Raw genomic sequence first — 26209 nt, 5'->3', positions numbered from 1 at the left:
TCAGCACCAGATTTTACTTCTTTCAGTCTTCTTTTATTTTTTCTAAATGAGGAGGACAGTCCAGTAAAATATCTGAGAGGAAAGCAGTGAAATTCATCTGTCCTATGGAATGGAACAATTGGCCTTTCTCCTGCATAAACATCGCAGCACAATAATGACTGGAGATCCTTTTACTTATCTATTTTTGGTTTCAATTGTATGTGCTTTGGAACTTCAAACTCCGTAATGCTATGATTTCTAAACTGTAAGTAGTTATATTTAATGGCTACAAGATGACCGGAAAACAATCAGGAAGTTAATTGTAGCCAATAATTTCTAAAATTGTCTCATGAGAGGCTGAAATCCTCTATTGATTGTAGTTTTAACCCTTAACCTTATAATAATATGTCTATAACAGTCACATATACATAGATTACTATTAAGGGCTAAATAGAAATTTTTCACTGCTAGAAGGAGACCGCCTTTTACATTTTCTCTCTTGTTAGGGTGACTGTGTGATCTACTGGTCAAGCCATGTTGCTTTCGTACAGAACAAATGTTAAGCTGAGGGGGTTATGAGGACGACTGTTATAAATTCCAGCAATGCAGACAAATGAGGACAAGGTCTATTTCTCCATTAGAAATGAATTTTAAGGGGTGGCGCTGTAGCAAGTGGGTAAGGCTGCAGTCTGCAATACCTGCTTCCAGGATGGGCATTGGTTCAAGTCCTGGCTGCTCCACCTCCCATCAAGCTCCTTGCTAATGACCTGGGAAAAGCAGCAGAAGATGGCCGAAGTGCTTGGGTCTCTGCACCCATGTGAGAAACCTGGAAGAAGCTCCTGGCTTCCAGCTTTGGTCTGGCACAGCCCTGGCTGTTGTGACAATCTGGGGATGGAAGATCTTTCTCTCTCTCTCTGTAACACTGACTTCCAAATAAATAAATATCTTATTCAAAAAATTAATTTTAAAAATTAAAGGATTCTAATTTGTTAGGAATTTGAAGACAACATAAAAATATATATGTCACATACAAAAATAGTGATTTCTAAACCTTTTTATATCCTGTCTTAATGATGCACCAATGCACTTTTTAACAATCATTTGTAGTAATGAATTCAACAAAGTAAATCTAACTATTCCACAGGGATATTACTCATGGCAAATGTGCAGAATGAATCATTGATTAAATTTTGAATGAAGAATGTAATTAATAGAGAAACACTGTGGGAAAACAAATAAGAAAGAAAAATAAATTAAATATTAAAAACTACTAGAAGAGGGATTCATTTTTAATTAACCAAACACAAACCGAATTCACTATATAAAATCTCATGCTATTTTTTATGAATTGCTGGAGGATACTAAAATAACTTTCTGTTAGCAGATCAGGGCTCCATCGAACATAATCTATTTCTTGTTCTGTGGCTAATAGTTAACCTCCTTGGTGCCATTTTTAGATCAGCCCATCGGCAAACATTAGGCAAAAAGCATGTTACCATTTTTCTGGATCAGCTAAGGTTTTAGAAAAGTGGGTTTCTTGCTTAGAGTAGCAAGAAATAGAGAGCTAAGTACAAGGGAGAGTATCTGTTGAAGCTTGGAATCTATACAAGCCTCAAAACTCCAAGTCAAAATAAGAGAAAATAGATTAAAAAAAAAAAAACCAATCTTACCGGGAGCATTAAGATGCCCAGACACAAAGTATGGCTCCAAGGTGTTCATACTCTCAGCTCAATTCTTCTTTTTTACTTAAAAGCAATAAACAGGGTGTGGGTGTTTAACACAGGGGTCAGGGTGTTGCCTGGAATGCCCGCATCCTATATAGGAGGGTTTTGGTTCAAGTTCTGACTCTATACCCCCATACCAACTTCCTACTAACAGGCATCCTAGAAGGCAGCAGGTGATAGATAGCTCAAATGGTTGGGACCCTGCCACCCATGTGAGATCAGGATTGACTTCCTAGCTTCTGGCTTTGGCCTGGCCTACCCCACACTGTGGTAGGCATTTATTGATTAAATCAGGTATTTGAGGCAATGCAAGATCTTCATCTGTCATTCAAATAAATTAAATGAATTAATAAATAATTTTCAAAACAAAAGCAAACTGACAGATAAATAATTTTATCTGAAAAACTGTCGGCTGGCGCCACGGCTCACTTGGCTAAGCCTCCGCCTGTGGTGTCGGCACCCCGGGTTCTAGTCCCGGTTGGGGCGCTGGTTCTGTCCTGATTGTTCCTCTTCCAGTCCAGCTCTCTGCTGTGACCCAGAAGGGCAGTGGAGGATGGCCCAAGTGCTGGGGCCCCTGCACCCGCATGGGAGACCAGGAAGAAGCACCTGCCTCCTGGCTTCAGACAGGCGCAGCATGCCGGCCGTAGCGGCCATCTGGGGGGGTGAACCAACGGAAAAGGAAGACCTTTCTCTCTGTCTCTCTCTCTCTCTCACTGTCTAACTCTGCCTGTCAAAAAAAAAAAACCTGTCTAATAAATTAAAATATATTAATCATTGTCATCACTGGTACACTTACTTATTATACATCTGTTTTGATGCTTAACAAGACAGCTGATAAATGCAATTATAAGTCAGATTTAAGCCTCATCTTTACTTCAGCCTTTTGTAGACCTTTTTGACCAGCAAAAATGGAATTTTCATATGGTCAATCAAATAAGCATCTAGCTTTTCTGAAAACAAACTACAGGCTTATTTCTTTATGGCAAGACAACTTGCAAAGATCAACTGCCTAGCCCTTGCTATCCACTTAATCACTGCCCTCCCAGTTTTTAAAGCCAAGGATGTGCTCTAAGAAAATAGCTCTCAAGCCATATATGGTTGGCCTGCTCTTGCTTTTAGTCTGTGGGGAAGCATCCGTCAAAGTACACAGAGGTCTTCCTTTCTCACCTTCCAAGGAAGATGCCATAGCACTAGATTCTTTCCTTATATACAACTAGAAGATGCACTTGTATCCAGGTAAAAACCTAACCAGCAGAGCTCAGCATGACTTTCTTCTTCCATTTAATACCATCTGTGCTAGGAGACAGATATAATTCACTCAATAAAATTAAGGTCAAGAGGCCAGTGTTGTGTTGTAACAAGTAAAGTTCATGTCCCGCTGCTCAACTTCTGATCCAGCTCCTTGCTAAGGAACCAGGGAAAGCAGTAGAAGATGGTGCAAGTCTTTGGGTTCCTGTCACCCACCTGGAAGACCTTGATGAAGCTTCTAGCTTTGGCCTGGCCCAGGACTGGCTATTGCGGCCATCTGGGGAGTGACCCATCAGGTGGAAGACTCTCTCTTTCTCTCTCTCTCTCTCTCTCAACTCTGACCTTAAAATAAATAAGTCAATCTTAAAAATAGAAAGGTATGGTCAAAGGCACAGTTGATAGAAGGGCAGGGATAGTATTTTCTTCCTATGGGAGAGTTCCAAAGAGGCCAGAGGGGCTTGGGGTTAAGAGACAAGTTAAACAGATCACTTTCAGTTATCCCACAACTCTGTGGGGTCCTCAAAAAGAACACAACAGTGCTGGAATGAGTCTATGTGAGTCTTCTCTATTATTGTTGTTATCTAAGACTTTCTTGGGATTATTGATATTTAGAGATCTTATTTTATCTTTCCATTCATTGACTCAGTCAACAAACATTGAATTCCCACTCTGTACTGACCACTGAACATAAAGTTTATACTCTTCAAAAAAAAAATCTATCTAGTAAATGAACCCAGTTGTTCACATGCATTCAAACTTGTTAAAGGAGGGGCAGTAGTTGACCTTCTGCTCTTTGTATTCACAGAATCCACACACCTTTTGTCAAGCATAGTTTGGAATCCTCAAGTCCCAAAGACAGGAAAAAAAGAAAATGCAGATATGCTCCCTCTTCTCTATACCACCTCCACTTACTTAACCCTTCAAGATTTATGTATTGTTGTTACTTTTGATGAAAATCCTAATATTCCCATTACACTGAATGAGCATAGAAAAAAATTTAGGGAAGCAAAAATACAAAGTGTCCCCACCCTTATTCCCTGCTGTGAATTCCCTAAGAATAGCCTTTCTCTCTAACTGTGCAATCTAAAACTATTTTCAAATAGCAAAGCAAAGAAAAATTAAAAGCAACAACAAGAAGTTTGTTTTAGCCAACTCACCCTCCAAAAAGAAAGAGTCTTCAAAGAAGAAAAAAATCTGTGGATTACGATATTTTGAGAGTCACAAGAATGAAGAAATCCCAAGGCCCGTCATCCATAAGAAGATGCCAGAGTCATGAAAAATGAAGAATTCAAGAACTATAGACAGAAATAGAATCTTATAGAATAAGGAAGAGGATGGTAAAAATTTAGATCACACTAATAAAGGAAGAAAAAGATTATTTTGGAAAGCATAAAATGTATTATTCAAGCAAAGAATCTAGACAGGATAATCTCTTGTGGAATTTGAGATATCATTAAGAAAAACATTTCCTGGCGTACAATATGAATGGAAAATATTTTCTTCTTAAAATTGCTGGAAAGGGGCCAATGTTGTGACATAGTGGGCAAACCTGCCACCTGAAATGCCAGCATCCCATATCGGTACTGGTTTGATTCTCAGCTGCTCCACTTCCAATCAGGTTCAGTCTCTGGCCCAGCCCTGGCTATTGCGGCCATTTGGGGAGTGAACCAATGGCTGGAAGATTTTCTGTCTCTCTCCCTCCCTCCCTCCCTCCCTCCCTCCCTCTCTCTCTCTCTCTCTCTGTAATTCTGCCTTTCAAATAAATAAATCTTTTTTAAAAACTGCTGGAAAATTTACCAAAACACAGAATAATTTTCTTCTATCAAAGACATTTTCATGCATAATATCCTCTAATTCATTTAGGTGAAATGAGATAAGTCATATCCAAACTGATGTTTCTTGAAACTGCTAAGTCATCTGAGACTGAGCAGAGAGCTGGAGACTTAGTAATATATATTATGTTGTGAGAAAATGAGCTCCTCAAAATAGCAAAAGGGAAAATTGGCAGCTTAGCCAAAAACACCAGAAAGAATGAATAATCTTACTCCGTTTATTAGGGATGAGAACTTACAGCAAAATAGTGAGAGACGTTGTTTAAGGTAGTTATGTATTTTTGAAGTGCTTTTATTTTTCCTTTCTACAGAGATCTGCTGGCCCACTCAGACTGCTGGGAAAAAATCACCAAATAAATAACTGAATCATCATTAAAATAACTTTTATCAATAAAAGTCCACCAGTGGAAATGTACCAGCTATGCTAAAGAAGTAATGGAGTAAATAGATAGTTAACTAGAATTCTAATAATTTGCTAATGGTTTATGAATTCTATGGCAACTCTAGATAATCTTTAAGTTAGCCCATAATTATCACAAACCAACTAATAATATTTACAGTAAGGGGCTGTTTTGCTGCTGACTGTCAATAAAATACACAATACCATCAGTCTGAATTGTCTCATCAGGCCCCATCTCCCAAAGCTCAGCACATTTCTTTACACTGTTCCTTGTTCCTTAGAGAATATTTACACCTCTTGATTATTTACATCACTAAATTCATCAACCAATGTGATATAAATTCTTTTATGGCAAAAGGATACCCTCTGATTTCTTTAAACATTTCCCCTAACATTTAAAACAATTATTTGAAATGTATGTTATAAATACATACTGTTACCTGTATACATTGATGCATGCACACCAAAAACTAACAGTGACATTTAAAAAACTTTTCAATGTTTATAAAGTCAAAAAATATGAAAAAAAATATGGGTTGGTTCTTCTATGGTTTGCTGAAATGACTGTGATAATTTAATTTGTTATTTTTAGCCTTGAAAAAAATCCACATATGTTTTATGCATACTTGAAGGTTAAAGAGTGTTATTACTTTTCTAGGACTTTACTTTTTGTTTAAACTAAACTACTGTGCAGGAGTGTGGAATCTTTTTTCTGCTAAGGACATTTTCGATATTTGTAATAGCTACTGCAGATCATAAAAATTATCAACTTAAAAATTAGTCTGCTACGGATTTACTGAAGTTCAAGTCCCACTGGCAGGGCCAGAACAAAGAATTACATGGTCCATGGGCTGTATGTTCTCCACCCCTGGAAGGCATATATAGGGTTTGTTTATAAATGGGGTAGAATTTCAAAGCATGGTTTATATTTTCAGCAAGGTGAACAACTAATATGGCTTTTAAAAAAACTGAGTATGTGGTGAGGGGAACAGCAGGGGGCAGCAGCAGTGGCAGTGGTGGATTAGCCCAGAGTGAAGCACATTGTGGTGGTTGTGGTTTTACAAACTTTGGATCCAGAATCCTTGGGTTTAACCGTGGCTCTGGTATTTAGCAGCTGTATGACTGGGAAATAATTTAGATCTTTATGTGCCTCAATTTCCTCACCAGCAAAAAAAAAAAAAAAAAAAAAAAATCTATGAAGAATTTAAGTTGATGTAAGTAAATTTATTAAAATACTCTGTGGCACACAGTAAGCACAATATCAGTGACTGGTTTTTTGCTGGTGGAGCAGTATGGATTTTTGCTATATAGGCAAGCATAAAATAAATCTGATTTTTTCATTTGATCTGACTCAACTTCCCCCAAAAAAGAACCACCCTCTTTCTAACCAGCTCTTCATGTATCCTATGTATCCTGTGTTGTGAAGCAAGAACATGTTAAAGGGTAGAAAGCAAACTTGCATTATTTATTCAGAGTGGATGAGTATGTAGTTAACAGACATTTAAGTTAGTAGGAAATTTATCTATAATTTTGCCTAACTTCATCATTTAACAGATGGAGAAATGGAAACCCAAGTATCAGGCTGTGAGATCGAAGCTACACTAGAGAACTGAGAAGGGAGACAAAAATCTTTTACTGCCTGCCTGCAGTTATTTCTAGGTGAGAGGCAGCACTGTGCATTTGAAAGCATCCAGCTTTCTGATGCCAAACAGATAGGGCTCAAATCCAAGTCTACCATTTACTATACATATATTCTAGGCAACTTACCAAAATACTTCACCATGGCTCAGTTTTCTGAACCATAAAATTATGTGTATAACAACACAACTTATCTTGAGGTTTGGTGTGAAGATTAGAAACAGCACACATAACGAAATTAGTATGACAAATGGTGCACAGTAGGTATTCAGCGATGATGATGTTGATAATCAACCACTTTTCCAAACTCTACACTAAATAGATTTCAGAGCTGCTTCATCTGGCATGATATTTATAAATACCAAATACACAAAAATAAATGAACAAACATACTATAATCTACATCATCTATAATTGTAACACACACACACACAGACACACACACACCTCTGTATTATACTAGGTTAAAAACATGCCTTACTCTTTCCATAAACACTAGCCAATATAGCCAATCTCCCTAATGGCATTTCCCTTTCTGAAAGAGAGAAAAGCCTAACTCTTCAATTATGATGTTTAAATTGGTATTTTTCTTTCCATGTGACATATTACAAATATTATCAAAATATATAGAGTATCTTCCCAGTAAATTACTGAAATTTGTTCTTTTTTCCCCATTTTCAATGATATCCATTAGCTTGTCCATTTTAGCATTTCAAAGCCAATTCAAAATCTCAGTTTAATTCTCTCTGATACATCATTACTCACTCTACCTCTACCTCACAGCATGTTGCACATTTGTCAATATTTATTTTGAATTAATTGTGGAATATTTATCTTCTCTGATAAATCATATCTATGAACAGAATGAACACAGTATTCCTGATATACTGCAGTTTAATGGATATTCCATAAATATATTAGTTTCCCAGTATGCATTGAATATAGAGATTGCATAGAATGTAGAGATAGCTGATAGATTCAAGGTAGAAGTAAAAATTTGAGAGTAAGGTCATACTACTATAAACCTTACTAAATTATTCTCAATCCAATAGTCAGATCATACCTGTCTCTCTTACTATACTAACTGCAGGTGTGTTTTTGAATACTCAGTGCCTTGCATGGTGACTGCTCTGTAATAGCTGGTCAATGCTTGCTAGCATGCCATTTCTCTACATATGAAAATGTACAAAAATTTCTAAAAATGGCTGGACATGAAACATAATCCTGGCACTTTAACACTTACACAGTTTGATAGTTGTCCAATTAAACACTCACTCACTATCTAAAGACCATGAATACCCAGGGAACATTTAGTACTTATAAACATGAGTTTGTGGAGGTACTTGTGCATAGGAAATCTAAAGAATAACATTAGGAGCCGGCACTGTGGCATAGTGGGTTAACACCCTGGCCTGAAGCGCTGGCATCCCATATGAGCACTGGTTCAAGACCCGGCTGCTCCACTTATGATCCAGCTCTCTGCTATGGCCTGGGAAAGCAGTGGAAGATGGCCCAAGTCCTTGAGTCCCTGTACCTACTTGGGAGACCCAGAGGAAGCTCCTGGGTCCTAGCTTCGGATTGGCGCAGCTCCAGCAGTTGTAGCCAATTGGGGAGTGAACCATCAGATGGAAGACTTCTCTCTCTTTCTGCCTCTCCTCTCTCTGTGTAACTCTGACTTGCAAATAAATAAATAAATCTTTTTTTAAAAAAAAAAGGAATAGCATTAAACTTCTATCACAAACATACCTAAATGTCAAATGAACTGGAAGTGTGACTTCATGTCCTTTTACAAACTGCAAAGTAAAGCAATTTTACACTAAGTTAAGAAATGAAATAAACAACAAATGGAAAAGTAGGGTTTTTTCATTTTTTTTTTCACATTAGCTTAAACTACAGAACAGTATTTCTGAGACAAATTTTGACAGTTACTGAAGTCAAAATCTGAAATTGATCCAGTTAGTATACCCTTTAGGGATAGAATGAAGCTTTTACAGTATCAATCAACTGGGAAATCACTGTGTTTAACATTGATGTCACTCACAGCCACTGCTATCTGTGATACAACTAAGAGGGCCGGAGGGTAACTCACTGCCCTGTCCTCAGAATACACAGCTGCACGTGTAGATTTGACAACTTTTTGTTTTGCTGCACACTATTGAAGCACAACCACTGACAAGTGCATCTCAGACTTGACTATTACACAGTGTGCATATGGACCACAACATCACCGTCTACAAAACAGACAACAATTACATGCCAGTCAAAAAAAAATACAAAAAATTAATATCTTCTGACCCCAAAGCTCACAGTAACATCTTCCATACAGTCATATTTATTTCTAGGGAAAATGAACTTTACATAAAAATAATTATACTTGAAAGTTAGTGATTAATATATTGGGTTTTAGAAAAATAAAATTTCATATTTTACAGTATCTATAATTGGCCAATCATCAAAATAGATAAGTATACCATATGCTGTATGGAAGAACAAAATAAAATCTATTTTAAATATCTGTTATAGTAATTAACTCAAGTGCTATAAAAATACAGCACTTGAATATGAAAAAAATTTAAGCAAAATACCATAGAATATTACAAAATTATAAGTCAGAAGATTCTAAAAGATGAGATAGTACTAATTGCAGGCATCCTTGCTGGGCAATAAGTATTCACTGCATACTTCACATGTATCATGTAACATAGTCACCTCCTCAAGCCTGCCCAATATGTTCTACTATTACCCCCAGCTTGATAGAGGTAGACCTTTGAGATCAGGACCTTGAGGCCAAGAGCTCAGTCAGAATGAGCTCCATATGGAAAATAAGACTAGAGTGTGACTTTGAAGAATGGATAGTAAACAAAGGGATTCTCATGAGGGCATTTGAATTATTGAATCCAAGGGGTATCTTGAATTATTTATATATAATTTTTATATCACCTTTTTCTTAAAGACTTTAAGAAGAGAAAATAGCTTTTAAATTTTGGAAACATCCTTGTAAGAATCCATGAACACTATAAAATTAGAAGTTCCTAGAGAATAGTTAGGATGAAATGAAAATAAGGAGAAAATGAATTAGGGAATAAAATATGCATAGGCAAAAAGTTTGCCTTTATAGTTTGAAAACAAAAAGTTATCACTATTATGAGAAATAACAAATAGTCTAGTTATGGAAATGCCCACCTATCTAAATGGATCTAATTTCTTTATCCAATGTGCTTCACTGCTCTTGGTGAATGATACCACCACTCCCAGCCCAGCTTTTATTTCCTTCATCCATTATAGATAATTGGACATTGAGGTTTAAGACTTGAAAGCATGTGGCCCACTGTCCCACCCCGCTACTTACCACATGGGTCACCTTGGGCAGATATCTCAATCCCCAACCACTGATTTCCCCATTGCTAGGACATATTTTTTTTAGAATGATGTATCTTACAAGTAATTGGAATTAAATTATGGATGACATATCTGTAAAAGCTCTTATTACCAGCACATAAAAAGCATTCAGAGTATTATGTGATCACTAATTATTCATAGAAATAGGAACAAAAAGACTATATAGGCTGATACTTTTCTGTAGCTGTATCAATATTCACATACACCATATGTATATACATACAGACATCTAGATACACAAACATACACACATTCTAATAGCTATTTCTCATAGTGACATTGTAAATGCTACAAATTTGAGTTTAAGAAAACAAGCTCTGTACTCAGACATAGCTGAGTTAATTTAACTATTAGGCTTGTCATTTTTTAGTTGTCTTATCTTGAATATATTTCATAACAACCATCATCCTCAGTTTCTTTATCTGCAAAGCAATTACTATTCAAATTTGGTAACACACATAAAGCACATCACACAGTAGCTGGCACAAAAATGCATTCAATCAATGTTAGCCATTCTCATATCATTGAATTTTTCCATAAATTACAACATGCCTATATTAATGCATACATTTTAATTGAACAAAACCAAAGAGAATATTTCAAGGAATTTTTAAGTGTAATGACTAAGAAAGATTTTTTAAAATTCTATAGTTATTTTTCATACCATTCTTTCATCCAAATTGCCTGCATCAATGAGAGCAGATAAATGAAGATTAACAAGGATATGTAAAGAATGAATGGAGTCAAATGCAAACCCTGAAAGGACAGAGTCAATGCAGAATCCCTTCAATGATGAGCAGAAACGGAACAGCCACTTTGTCTCCTGAGGTCAAGGCCATACTTGAGCTACTTAGAGCTGTTCTTAGATTCTGCCAATTGGCCTTTTTTCCTTGTTTCACAAATAGTCCATAACCACAAACTTTCTAATTCAAAGAACAAAAAGAGTCCCTATAAGCCATTAGCAGTCCGCAGGTCACAACTGGTGAAAAATGAATCAAAGTAGTACTGAGTTCATTCAAAGGATAAACTGAACTATCAACATCACGTGGACTCTTAGGGCAATTCCAAATGAGGGGTTCAAGCACATTTTAAAGAAAGGCAGTACCATTCAAATAAATAAATAACTCTACAATATATCTGAATAAGCAAACTTCAGCTGTCTGATTAGAATCTCTACTGAAATTCCAAATCTAAGCAGATTTTTTAAAATTTCAGTAATGCATTGTATAATTTTCTCTTAATACACTTCCTCTTCTTGATTTTCTTCTATTTATCTATCTTTATTTATTTATTTATTTTGACAGGCAGAGTGGACAGTGAGAGAGAGACGGAGAGAAAGGTCTTCCTTTTCCATTGGTTCACCCCTCAATGGCCACGCTGATCGAAAGCCAGGAGCCAGGTGTTTCTCCTGGTCTCCTATGAAGGTGCACGGCCCAAGGACTTGCGCCATCCTCCACTGCATTCCCGGGCCACAGCAGAGAGCTGGACTGGAAGATTTATTTATTCCTTTAAAGATTTATTGATTGATTTGAAAGGCAGAGTGACAGAGAGAGAGAGAGAGAGAGAGAGATCTTCCATCTTATGCTTTACTCCTTAAATGCCACTAGAAGCTAGGGATGGGCCAGGCTGAAGTTGAGAGACTGGAACTCCACCTGGGTCTGCCATGTGTGTTGCAAGAACTCAAGTACTTGAACTATCAGCTGCTTCCCATGCACATTAGTAGGGAAATGAATTCGAAGTGGAGTAGCCAGGACTCAAACTGGCACTCCAATATGGGATGTAAGTGTCCCAAGAATTGGCTTAACCTGCTGCATCACAACTCCCATCTCACGCTCCCTTATTTTCAGGCTCCAAAGTTGAACTTGATACTGAAGCCATTCAATTACAACTGACATTCCAAAGCCAGTTGTGCTTTTGCAGGGATCTGGATGCAGGAGGGTAGGTGGGCCCAAGCCATTAATCACCACCCTAAGAACACAGATATTCTTCAAGTAAACTGCTGTGGAGATCTAAGTTGTTATACACACACAGGCACACATATAAAGCACATGAAGTTTTAATGCATATTTTTGAGTAGATATATTTTAAAGTCCCTCCCAATGCTTAACTCTAGGCCAATCACACATTTCATCTTCTTGACACTGATGTGTCATGTGACCAGAGCTTCTGGATTACGATGCAGAGAACACTGACTGAATCAGAACTGGCTGAGCCAAACAGAGGAGACTCACTAAGCATTCACTATCCATGGGAACTGCTGGAGAGGAGAGATACATTTCAGGGAAGACTACTGGTTCATTTCTGGAAATTCTGCTGAATAATTTTTTCTAATTAATCGGCACATTCAAGTAGTTATATTTTCTTGTAGCACTAGAGCAATGAGCCTCATTACTTGGCAAAAATGAAAAGAGAACTAGATTGTCTCATATTAAACATGAAAATAATACAAATGCATATATAAAATCTGAAAGCTTACACCTACAGCAATCTTGAGGTTGGAGCAAGTTAATATCAATATGAGAGTCAGTTATTTTATAACTTCAACATTATCAGAAAATCTCAAATTTATCACTACTGATATGAAAATAATACAAAGGGCCAAGCAGGTTTGGTTTTACAGTGCATTGGGTAAAACCACCACTAGGGCTTCCCTCATCTGGTATCCACTGAAGTGCAAATTTAAACAAATCTTTTTTTTTTTTTTTTTTTGAGATTTAAAAGTATTTATTAGAATCAAGGCCCTCCAGCCAGAGCGGCATGGAGGTGGGGACTTCCAAGAGAGGAAAGAACTCCAAAAGGCCCCACAGCATTTGGGTTTTTAAGTACAGTTTGGGAGGAAAAAAAAAAAAAAAAACAACTTGACAATCAGATTGGCATTCAGTTAGCAGGTGGGGACAGACCCATCAAAAGGCCTGATTTACTATTCCCCATCCTGTCTGGCCTGCCAAAGCAAGAAACCATACAGAAAGATGGGGTAGGTAACTAACTTCTTTTCACAATAAGCTGTGAGGTCAGGAAGAGCTCCCTTGCTATTCTCATGGTAAACCTGGAAGGAAGGAGGGCAGCCTGTTTGATCTTGCTAAAGATAATGTTTTGGGGAAGGAAGCAAATATTTCACACCCCAAATCCTTTTTAAAGATCTATTTACTTATTTACTTGAAACTCAGAGTTACAGAGAAAGAGGGAGAGACAGAGAGAGAAATCTTCCATCCACTGGTTCACCTACAGATGGCTGCAATGGCCAGTGTTGGGCCAAGCTGAAGCCAGAGGCCAGAATATTCATCTAGGTCTCCCACTTGAGTGGCTGGGGCCCAAGCACTTGAGCCATTTTCTGCTGTTTCCCCAGGGCATTAACAGGGAACTGAATTGGAAGTGGAGCAGCCGGGGCATGATACTGGATGATGGTGTTGCAGGTGGCAGCTTTACCTGCTGTGTCACAATGCCAGCCCCCAAACAGATGTTAAAAGTTTTATTTATTTTATTTATTTAAATGGCAGAACAACAGAGAATTAGGAGGAAAAGGAAGAAGAGAGAGAGAAAGAGAGAGACAGGGGAGAGAGAGGGGGCAAGAGAGTGAGAGATATCTTATATTCACTGGTTCACTCCCCAGATTGCTGTAACAGAAAGGAGCTGAGCCAGGCTGAAGCCAGGAGTTAGGAACCCTATCCATGTGGGTGGCCCTAGAACTGTCACTCCAATAGTTCTGTCTGCAGCTTAACCCATTATGCTGCAATACTGGCTCCCCAAAACAATCTTGAAAAAAAAAGGATATATAACTTAAAAAGAACACAAAGAATGAATAATGAAAAATTAAATGACAAAAATATAATGCCAAAGTTAATATTTTTTAAAAATGATGAAAAATACTAAAATCAGACAATTTGATTTCAAAAGAAAAGATATTATATAGGAGAAAAACAAAATACTTATTCAATGATTAAATGTATAGATTGATATGGAAATAGAATAGTTTGAATCTTTACATGTTAAATAGAATATCATCCAAGTAAACTAAAAATAGTTGAAATAAAAAAAATTGAAATCTTGTAATATTAGCTAGAAAATTTTTCACGTATTTCATGGTATTTGAAAAATCGCAAAAACCAGAGGCAACATTTTTTTAATTTGAGAGACAGACTGAGGGAGAGCGAGAAATATTTTTCTATCTGCTAGTTCAGTCTTCCAATGCCTGCAATCACTGGCATTGCATCAGGCCAAAATTAGGAGCCTAGAACTCAGCCCAGGTCACCCATATGCTGGCAGGAACCCACTGAGCCATCACCTGCTCTAGAGGTGAACTACTAAAAGAGGGAAATAATAAGGTTAAAGTAAAATAGATTAAGTAGCTAAAAAGTAACTCTTTTCAAATTCTCATTAAACCTTTATAAGCTTTTAGCCTAACAAGGTACAATGAGAAGACTTGTAACATTCAAATCTGTAAAAGTAATATTTTTGAACACATACAAAACAACAAAAATTAGAAATGGGTTAAATAAACAAAAATACCCACATTGAAATTTTGATATTATCCACAAATAACTCTTAGCTTCTAGAGAAAAGCAGCAATATAATTACAGAACATTAGCAAATAATTGTGATATTATATGCTAATTATTATGAATTATGACCAAAGCTGTGTACAAACTAAATCTCATTGCAACAAAGGAAATATTATTGAATAAAAAGCAGTGAAAATACATTAATAAAAAGTAAACTCAAGAAATGAGAAAATCATTAATAAATTTAGCCCATAAAATAGATGCAATTAAAATACAATTTTGAATTGATAATAAGAAAACAAAAACACTAAAATAAATAAATTCAAGACTGGATTTTAAATAAAAAACTACTAGTAGAATTCTTCCAGGAAGGTTTCAATACATCAAACCAAAGAGAAAACAACAAGTTAAGAGGCAAAGAGAGGCCTGGCCCTGTGGCATAGCAGGCTGTGGCACCAGCATCCTACATGGGCACCAGTTGCATTCTGGCTGCTCTACTTCCAATCCAGCTCCCTACTAGTGTGCCTAGAAAAGCAGTGGAAGATGGCCCAAGTGCTTGGGCCTTGCACTCATGTGAGAAACCCAAAAGAACCTCCTGGATCCTGGCTTCAGATTAGCCCAGACCTGGCCATTGTGGCCATTTGTAGAGAGAAACTGTGGATAGAAGATTCTCTCTCTCTCTCTCTCTCTCTCTCTCCCTCCCTCTCTCCCTCTCTCCCTCTCTCCCTCTCTCCCTCTCCCTCTCTATTTCTCTCTAGCTCTGCCTTTCAAATAAGTAAATAAACCTTACAAAAAAAGATAGGCAAAAGAGGGCATTTATAGAAAATGAGAACAAAACTCCATAAATGATCAGTAATTTTTAAGCAAACTAGAATGCGAACTGCACTCTGACAATTGTGAAAATCTTGATGAACTGGACTCACTTAGAGGAAAACTATGGACTATTTTGACTCAGTGCAGAGGCATGTATTTTCCCACCTGTTCCTATGGTGTTCTGAAGAGAACAGCACCACAGCCCCTGTAAGAGGACAGCTAGAAACTCCAGGACCCTGACCCGTACTTCTCTGCCAGTGTGGACAACTAACCTGATCTGTTCAACTGTCAATTTCTGTGTGACAACATCCCTCATTTATTTAGCACTTTGTGTCCTCTGCTAATAGGACTATCACTAACACACCACCTGCTTTACTATTTAGCTGCTTTACTATTAAATGCTTAAAAATTATCTACCTCCTCTCCCTTGCTCCACACAAATAAATGCAAGATATTCACTGGAGTTTTCATAGTGCAATATTGATTCCCAGATCCCAAACAGGGACTGGCAACTAGTTGGATATTTATAAATTTTATATATATACACATATAAAATGAACAAACTAATAAGATACTGAGTTGTTATCTGCAGAGAATAGCACTGATGATTTGTATACACTTTGATAAGGGTTTATGAAGACAAAAAGTTTGACACTACCATTTATGTCATTGAAGACTATATCTAAGTGGCTACAGACATCTGTCTACTCATTCAAGAAAGAAGCTGAATACAGGGAGTTAGTGAGGTGTTAGAGAGTGGAGTAGTACAGAAGGAAAGAAGAAAAAAGAAAAGGCTTCCAGTTCCCCTTCCCATTTTCATGAATATCTTGCTACTTTTATACAACTGGAATTCATGAAGAACAAAGAAAACTTTTTTTAATCTCTGATTGCCAATTTTAAATTACACTGGGTTCATATTATGTTTTCTACACTCTCTTACATGTGTCCCTTTAGGATAAAAATTCTCAGTCCTAGGTTTGCATCAGTTTCAACTATGAGTTTTGTTACTTATTGATCTTGTTCTCTTCTTTATTCTAAGGCATAGGATCCACTAAGCCATAGTGGGTAGTTGTAAGGTGGAATCACACTGAGAACTTTACTCTGCTCAAAGAATTCTATTAAAACCCTTTCCAACCCAACTCAATCAAATATGTACACAGGCCCCTCTTAGTTTCTTTCCCCCTTCTGTCAAAAGTTTTAATTTGGAAAGCAACTTAAACAAAAACAACTAGCTCCACTTGCTTCTAACTCATTCATATTTGTTTAAATTTTCAGGTACATCTAATCATTATTTTAAAGTTTGGATTCATAAATGTCTTTTTTATATTTTTCTAGAGTTTAAATGACTAAGACACTGTCAATGGAATTTTCAAGTTCTGTTTTCCCCATGGCAATATTCATTTGACCAAGAAGCTGGAATTTCAAACACAAGGAGATTAAGTCAAATACCTGCAGAGGTGCTTCAGCCTGCTTTTCTCTTAGCACTGGAGCAGCTGGATTTTCCTGAGGGGTTTTTGATGCCTTCCTTTTGGCTTTTTCCATTTGAATATTGGTGAAATAGTTGACAGCAGCAAATTCAATAAGGGCCGAAAACACAAAAGCAAAGCAGACAGCAATGAACCAGTCCATGGCAGTAGCATAGGACACTTTGGGCAAAGAATGGCGTGCACTGATGCTCAGTGTGGTCATGGTGAGAACTGTGGTTATTCCTTGGAGGCAAAAAAGTAAACAGACAAAAAATCTTACTGTTATTTCAGTGCAAAACAAGCAAATGAATAAAAACCCTACAGGATGAGGTGGGGAGAGGTTTTAACACAGTTAGTAACAACTCAACAAAACCATCTTGGATGCAGGTTTTAGAGCCTCATGGGTGAGCACAGGCTTTGTAGTGGGACAGATATGGTTCCAATCCTGCCTCTTCTAATCATTAGAACTTGATTTGGATCAAGTTTAGAATATTCACTGGGCTTTATTTTGTACCTACCTATTAGGTTTTCTATAAAGACTAAAGGCATAGAAAAGGTATTTTGTACATAATAGTATATTGGATCTGAGCCAACAAACTTGTGGAATTCAACCCGCCTAGCAGGAAGAGACTCATCAAAGCAGTGATTCTCAACCAGAATTGTTGGGATGTTGGGAATATGGGCCTCCGGAATTGGAGCATCGGAATGTCTGTGCTAAGCGTGGCCTACAGCTAGTGAGGTTCACTGCCAAACAAAACACAAGTAATATACAGATCTTTCTTACCTTTTTAATCAAAAGTTATCTATTGAATTAGGACAATAAATTTACAAGTTGTTGAGGAGTCTATTAAAAGCAACAAAATATGTTCCTCAACAATTTCTAAAGCAATTTAGCTTTTAAAATATTGGATATGTACAACCCAACACATTATGGCTGGGAGAAAAATATTTGCAGCAAGAACAGAGGTACTGCTCTTCTATCAGCAGATTTCAAACACTGCATCCATCACCTCAGCCTGGAAAAAAATCCTCTTGTCATTGAAGTAGAGAGCAATCTGTTATTGAAAGATGCTAATATCTCTGCAGTTGTCCTTTTGTGTCTGATTCACATTATGGAGTTAAGGCTGAAAATTTCTGGGGGGATTTATCCTTTCCATTTGAACTTATTCTATTCAATGCCTAGGATAGGTCCAAAGTTGACACATTGAGGTGTTTGGGGTAATGATGATGGTGAGGGTGGTGGTGATGATGATGGCAATGAAGAAAGTATATAAATTGGATATTCCAGTCCATGTCAATACCCAGCTGAAAGGAAAATAACATGAGTTAAACTGAAGAAATAGTGAACCCCAAACAACAATAACAAAATAATAGTATTTTGATTTAGAATTGGCACTGTTGTCTGAACTCAGCATTTAAATACATCCTTCCCTGTGCTGTCCCCATACTGCTCCACATTTACAAGCCTTGTTTCCACTTGGTTGAGCATCACCTCCTTGAGGACAGACATGTCTAATATTGCTTCTAGGAGTCACATGCATAATATTTCACATGGTGCCGGGCACGTGATAAATGAAAAGTAAAGAAAAACTCATTTTTCCAGCTCCTCACCAATCCATTTTCTCTGAATTCTGGTTGTCTTCTCCATCTCCAGTGCACAGAAGATGAAAAACTGGAGCAACTGTGTTATCACATGAGCTATAGATCTTTTTAGAAACATTCTATAAACTACATACAGAAATAAATTTGAGGATTTGGTTATATTCTCTTTTTTCAATTTCTGTGATGTTTAGCATTTTATTATTCTAAAATAGATTTTAAAATGAGTTCAAATACATATATACCTACATATTTATGAAACATATTTATGAAACTCTTTAAAATCAATAGACATCATCTCAGAAAGACACCTTAGAATATTTAGGCTTCCATTTTAAATCTCAGAAAAATAGCACCATTCCCATGCTGACTGTGAGGTACAGAATAAATCCAAAGGTGAATTTTTTTTAAAAAAATTTAATTTATTTGAAAATCAGAGATACAGAGAAAAGGAAGGAGAAATGGAGGGAGGGAGAGAGAGAGAGAGAGAGAGAGAGAGATCTTTCATCTGCTGGTTCACTCCTGAGATGGCCACAATGGCCACGGCTGAGCAAAGCTAAAGCTAGGAGCCAAGAGCTTCATCTGGGTCTCCTGCATGGGTGCAAGGGCCCAAGCACTTGGGCCATCTTCTGCTGCTTTCCCAGGCACATTAGCAGGGAGCTGGATCAGAAGCACAGTAGATAGGACTCGAACTGGTGCCCATGTGAGATGCCAGATTCACAGTGGCTTTACCCACTATGCCACAATGTGGGCCCTGGAAAATTTTAGTTACAAAATTTGGCAATAAATCAAAATGTTTCTTTTTATTCATAAAAAAGTTAATGGGAATATTAAGCATTAAACATTGCTCTACAATTTTTTACATATATAAGCTTGTTTCCTTTAATGTCAAGGAAATCCTAAAGGACTAAAAGGACTTGGGAAATAAAATATGAACACTGCAGTATAAATAGGAATATTAACAAGACTGGTGCTGTGGTGTAGCAGGTAAAGCTGCCACCTGTGGCACCAGCATCCCATGTGGTCACCTGTTCATGTCCCAGCTGCTCCACTTCTGATCCAGGTCCCTGCTAATGTGCCTGGGAAAGCAAAGGAAGATGCCCCAAGCACTTGGGCCCCTGCATTCACATGGGAGATCCAGAAGAAGGTCCTGGCTCCTTGCTCTGACTTGGGCTACTCCCAGCTATTGTAGCCATTTGGGGAGTGAACCAGCAGATGGAAGACATTCTCTCTCTCTCTCTCTCTCTCTCTCTCTCTCTCTCCCTGTCTCTCTTGCTCTCTTTCTTTCTCTTTCTGTGTGTTTCTGTGTGTGTTTCTGTGTGTGTAACTGCCTTTCAAATACATAAATTCTTAAGAAAAGGATACTACTCGATACTCAGCTACGAGGACTGTAATGTGATAATCATAAACGAAACTCAAATTTAAACATAAGAAATTTAAGATTTCCCATGTTACTTTAAACATTTTTTGTAACAGAATGATTTCTCCTGAGGATTAAAACTGGTCATCTCCACCTTCTCTGATTTCTATATGAAAAAATATTCCCTATTGAGGTCTAATAAGCTAACAACTAATGCAATAGTTGAACAAAAAATCCAAAAATTTACGTTGTGTTTACTAAGGAGGATAGATTGCCAGGTTTATGATTTAAATGATGCCGTGGACACCAATCCAAAATCGATGCTGGATATGTTACTACTAACCATTTCCCATTGCTTCAAATTTCATTGCTTCTCTTTCATTGATTTCAAAGTTTGTGTAGTAGCCCTGCAGATGTTATGTTTTCTATTTTATGACTGTAGGCAAAATTCGGAAAGTATCTGGCATAATCAACTGGCTGCATGTATGAAAGTCACCATCTCTTTGGACATTAAAATGTTCTCTCTGGTGTTCAGATATGAAGAATGAACTACCATGATAGGGATGTTCACATTGCCCCTGATTTTAGGTGGAACATATAATTAAATAAATACACAGCGGAGAGGAAGCAGAAACCAACCCACCAGAAAAGAACCCGTGCTTTCTCTGCATCTAGGCGGTGTACATAGTAAATGACTTTTCCACCATCAACTTTGAGGGCATTTCAAAGCCATAATTAATTTTTTGGTATATTCAGGCTGATTTCCCTAGTTTACAAAGGCTGAACCTACACCATATTGGTTGTCTTAGGAGCTGGGAAGGAATGTGTAAGAAAAGGCTAAGACCATATACAAGAATGAAGTTTTGGTTGGCCACTCCTAGAAAATAAAATAGCAATGATTTAGATATGCCAGCTGGCGTTTACTTGTGTTTAAGGGTTTACAATCCTGAAATAATTAGAACACTTAGAGAATACAACTTTGGAAACAGAAGTTTTTTGGAAACAATTTAGCAAACACTCTGCTTCTCATATTTACACTGATTTTTTGTTTTGTTTTGTTTTAGCTTTGCAAGGCCTATGGTAACATCTCTGATCCAAAAGAGTCTGTCCTTATGCATAAAGAGAGAAGTAAAAGTTAGGGAGGGAAAATATACAAGCCCAGAATCACTTTTCACCTAAATCTCATATGAAATTGACTGCTAATGTCCCCCAAATACTTAAAACATTACTTCCTTAAGAAAGTATCATCCTAGATCCTCAATAGATAGTCTAATATTAGCCATGTTGGTAGTTCTTGGCACTTTGAAGACAATTATTAGCATATTTTTCCTGAGAGCCAATATATTGATATATGGGCACATGATATGAAAGCTTCATATTTGAAATGGAAAGACTTGCCCACATCCAACAACTAACACACATCCATATAATCTCACCCAATAGATCAGAAATTCTCCAAAGTCCCCATATCCTCACACACCTGGTAAAGACAGAATGGCTGACTTTTCCAAATTAAACAGATTAGGTCTGCTACTTTTAATTATGTGACTTTATACAAGTTCCCTTATATCTTTGAGTCACTTTCCTTGTGCATAAAAACAAAAATCAGCAATGCCTACCTTGCTAAGTTATTGCAAAGGTTAAATAATATGACCCCTTCAAAATATGATAATCCATTTCATCATTGGCACTAGTAATACCAGTACAATTACTATATGCTACTTCCTTATAATATATTTTTTGGATGGGAAATGTTTGCTGACTACAGTTGTAATAAACGATATTCCTCTCTAGACCATTGGAAATTTACATTATCTTGAGACATAATAGTAGCTGCCAGTTTATAAATCAATGGAAAAAATACCCAAAGCTTATCAACCAATCACACCAATTATAAAATACAGAGTATATTCATATTTTATTTTTAAGCAGTAGTTCTCAAATGGAGTATATGACAGCATGGAATGACATAAAATAAATATTAATTACATAGTATTTATTATGTGCCAGGCATTATTTAAAGTGCTTTATCCCAACTAATTCATTTAATTATCACAGCACCCCTATGAGGTAGGTATACATGAGGAAACAGGTAGAAATAATACACTGAAGATTAACATTAGTATAAGTGGTAGATGCTGGGGTTCAAATCTGGGATTTCTGTCTCGGAGTCTATACTCACAGCATTATCACCTCTTCATCACTGTCACCTAAGATGCATCAATATCTTCTTTTTTTATAATTTTTTATCCTATATAATATTTTTTAAATATTTATTTATTTATTTGAAAGTCAGAGTTACACAGAGAGAAGAGAGGCAGAGAGAGAGAGAAAGAGAGGTCTTCCATCCAATGGTTCACTCCCTAGATGGCCCCAACAGCTGGAGCTGCACCAATTTGAAGCCAGGAGCTTCTTCCAGGTCCCCCATGTGGGTGCAGGGGCCCAAGAACTTGGGCCATCTTCCACTGCTTTCCCAGGCCATAGCAGAGAGCTGGCTCGGAAGAGGAGCAGCCGGGACTAGGACTGGCACCCATATGGGATGCCAGCGCTTTAAGGCAGGGCACTAACCCACTGCGCCACAGCACCAGCCCCTCAATATTTTCTATTCTGGAAGTTTTTTAGGATCTTAGCAAAAAGCTGGTAATACTTGCACAGTGAGTATTTTTAGTTGTAAAACTTAATAGAAATAAGGACTTTATTTTTTAATGATGGCTTCCAAATTATTAATATTTTATAGGAATAATTAAGGGACTTCGATCTCATGCTCATCCTCCACAGATATTTTCTACCTAGTCAGGCTCCTCTGAACATGATGTGTAAAGACTCAAGATTAGGGGTAGGCATATGGCCTAGAAGTTAAGTCACTACTTATGATGCCCATATCCTATAAGAGTGTCTGAGTTCAAACACTTGCTCCACTGCAGCTTGCTACTAATGTGCACCCTGTGAAACAGAAGGTGATGGTTCAAGTACTTGGACACCTGTCACCCATATGGGAGACCTGGATTGATTTCATTTTTTGAGGAGGACATATGGGAGATCTCTCTCTCGATCTCTATATCTCTTTCTCTCTCTTTCTCTCTCTCTCCTCCCCTCCCTCTCTCTCCACTATTTCTATCTCTCTGCCCCTCAAGTAAGTATTTTTAAAAAAGAACTCAAGATTGGTGTGTTAAATGAGTTAATTAACATCAAGGACTTAGCAGAGTGTTTGGTAGTACACACTAGAAGGTGTATTTTTGGGTTTTAAACTCCAACCTTTTGGCACCCAAAGCTTAGATTTGTTGTTTTCTCTCTTTCATTTTCACATCTATATCCAATAGCTAAATTTATTCAACATATGCAATATACTACTAGCATTTAATTTAAACCTCATAATTTTTGAGGGATGCATGTTTTATTTTTATAAAGAATTTATTAATATATTACAACAAATGCATGGTAATTATTACAACACAATGCTCATCAATTCTCATGTTAATATGACATTAATACAAAGAGAATAGATTCAATGTAGTTCTTAGATACAATTCTAAGAATAAAATACATCCCTTTTTCTCCTTCTCTTCCTTTATTCTTTTCATTTTTAGTATTTGAGGTAGATATTTTTAATTTACATTATAGAGAAACCTTAACACCCCACCAACATGCGATTAGAACTGACAAACCAGCCGGCGCCGCGGCTCACTAGGCTAATTCTCCACCTGCAGTGCCAGCACCCGGGTTCTAGTCCTGGTCAGGGCGCCGGATTCTGTCCCGGTTGCCCCTCTTCCAGTCCAGCTCTCTGCTGTGGCCAGGGAGTGCAGTGGAGGATGGCCCAAGTGTTTGGCCCTACACCCGCAGGAGGAAGCACCTGGCTCCTAGCTTCGGATTGGCGCAGCGTACCGGCAGCAACACGCCAGCCATAGTGGCCACTTGTAGGGTGAACCCACAGAAAAAGGAAGACCTTCCTGTCTGTCTTTCACTGTCTAACTCTGCCTGTCAAAAAGAAAAAAAAAAAAAAAAAAAGAACTGACAAACCAGTTCAGTAGAGTTGCAGGTTACAAAATAAACTCCTCATCATTTTATGATGTAATCAGCACTGTTACATCAGCTCACTGCCCTCCTGGGGTCACGGCCTGCCTTCCACACTGAGCTTCCCTATGAGTTTCTCCAGCAGGATTCCACCTTGGATCACCCTAAGATTACAGGAAGAGTGGCTGTCTAAGGAGGAAAATACCTTCGCAGGAGTATTTCAGGTCCACCAAGGATACTAAGATACCTTGATCGCAGTTCTTTGAAAGAATGGGAAGCAGGGTGAAAAGCCCCTGCTCCCTCCAGTTCCCTCTCTCCATCATTCCTTCAGTTATTGAATGACAGAGAATGTCATTCCCTGAGTTTGATTACACCAAATAGCAAGCAAAGAGAAACTGCCACCTATAGCGAGGACTAAGCTTCCATTCCATATTCATTCTGGTCATTTACCTTCTTATCCCACGCTTTTGCTACTCACAATAAACAGCAAAAGGAAAAAGATATTAACTTAAATGGATATAATTATAATTAATTCTATTATTTAAAAGTATGGCTGTCATGAAAGACTTATCAACAGTTATAAAAACTTTAAACATGTATGTCTGGACTTCACAGGATTTATAACACTATCTGTAAGAAGCAATTATAAAAAGAGAAAAAGAAAAATATTGATTGAGGACAAAATGAACTTATAAACTAAGTATTTAATACTTTCCAACTCAATGCATTTAAACCATTTGCATTTTGTTCCTCTTCATTAAAAGCCAAATTATTCTAAGACTTTCATATCCATTCAGCCATGACTTTTATTTGTTTTATTTTAGCTACCAGTGCAGCTCATTTTAACACCTAGATATAATTTTAATGCAATTACACAGCATTATGTTAGGAGCCCAAGGATATCCCGAAAATGAAGTCGTATCTAGATTCACATGTGGTCTACAACTTCCTAGTTCTTAGGAAGAAATATCGTATGCACAGCCCAAGAAAGGCGCCAATTGCCCATATCCTCCCCAAGCCTTAATACTTTGTATTGGCTGATAAAAATGAGAGCTTACTTGAGTCTTCATTCCATACAGCTTAACCTACTAGCCTTTATATTTTTTTTACTATCTTAGGGTAATTCCCATGAATCCTGATCAAAATCTAATGTGGACAAAGGCACCCAAGAAATGAATCACAATTACCAAATACAGTCCTAGCTGGAACTGATTCCTTATTTATCCAGAACGACACTTGAGAAAGAATCACTGTCATTATGCATGGAATATACGTCTGAATCATGAAATAGCCCATCTTCCGTCTGAGGTGGAAGTAAACCGTCATAACAATATATTCACCTGCAAAGAAACATGAAGAAATGGCATTATGGGTCCTGCAGGCAATTAGACAGTAGCTTCATAGTCATATTTTAAACAAACAATATTCTGGGCAAATAAATGAACTTTAGTTCACTTCAACACAAACAAAAAGTATGCAGTTTCCTAACTAGGCAAAAAATGAAATTTGACATCATTACATAGAAAAATATTTTCGTTCTTTTAGTGACTAAACAATTTAATAAATTGGGCTGTAAGTTTTTTTTAAATGCTATATTTTCCAAAAACCTTGAAATGCCCTCCTCTACCATGAAGGTCTAATAGTGCTAAAGCAATTAGCTTTCATTTTTAGTATTTTTTGAGAACCAAACATACATTCATACAACATATATATGGAAAAGGAAAGCCTGATTTTGGAAATTAATAAGGTCTCTATGTATTTCATTTACATAGAAAATTTTATAGATTATGTATATAAATGGATATGTAGGCCATTCATATATATATTTCATACATGCACACACACAAGAAGTTATGTTAGTTTTATTTGTATTTAGAAAAATACAAATAGACACATAGAACATAAAGATATGCCTTGTATAACACCCTTCAGTTCAAGCATGTTTTACTAGCATATAGATGAAAACCAAAAAAGCTAATGAGTGAAACAAATGGTAAGATGTCTGGGAGCTGTGGATAAACTTCATTACTGGTACATCTGAAGCAGTGGCCATAGTTACAGACTCCTGTTCTTCCAGATTCAGTTTAAATCTCACAGACAGGAAAATGAGTATCTTTCAATAGTCACTTTTTCTGGACAGATGAGAAACAAAGGCTGCTGTGTCATTTCATAATTGATGTGAAGACGCTTTCCCCCAAATGGTGGCAGGTGTGTCAGGTGTCATGAAGACAAAAGTCATGG

General features: G+C 37.2%; 1 protein-coding gene across 2 annotated transcripts in view; it reads right to left on the bottom strand.

Annotated features, from left to right (window-relative positions):
- GABRA4 (gamma-aminobutyric acid type A receptor subunit alpha4) overlaps positions 1-26209 on the bottom strand; it is a 74754-nt gene that overhangs the window by 25395 nt on the left and 23150 nt on the right. The window contains exons 7-8 of one of the 2 annotated variants that reach the window (XM_062212926.1): positions 25156-25308; positions 16982-17241 (exon numbers count right to left, since the gene is read on the bottom strand). In XM_062212926.1, the coding sequence (XP_062068910.1) occupies positions 16982-17241; positions 25156-25308 (413 nt within the window). The remainder of the gene's footprint in view (positions 1-16981; positions 17242-25155; positions 25309-26209) is intronic. The other variant, XM_062212927.1, reaches the window with a different exon arrangement.

Source organism: Lepus europaeus, chromosome 16, assembly GCF_033115175.1.
Source record: "Lepus europaeus isolate LE1 chromosome 16, mLepTim1.pri, whole genome shotgun sequence".
Lineage (NCBI taxonomy): Eukaryota > Metazoa > Chordata > Mammalia > Lagomorpha > Leporidae > Lepus > Lepus europaeus.
The sequence above is the reverse complement of the archived record's forward strand: the minus strand, read 5'-3'. Positions and strand labels throughout refer to the sequence as shown.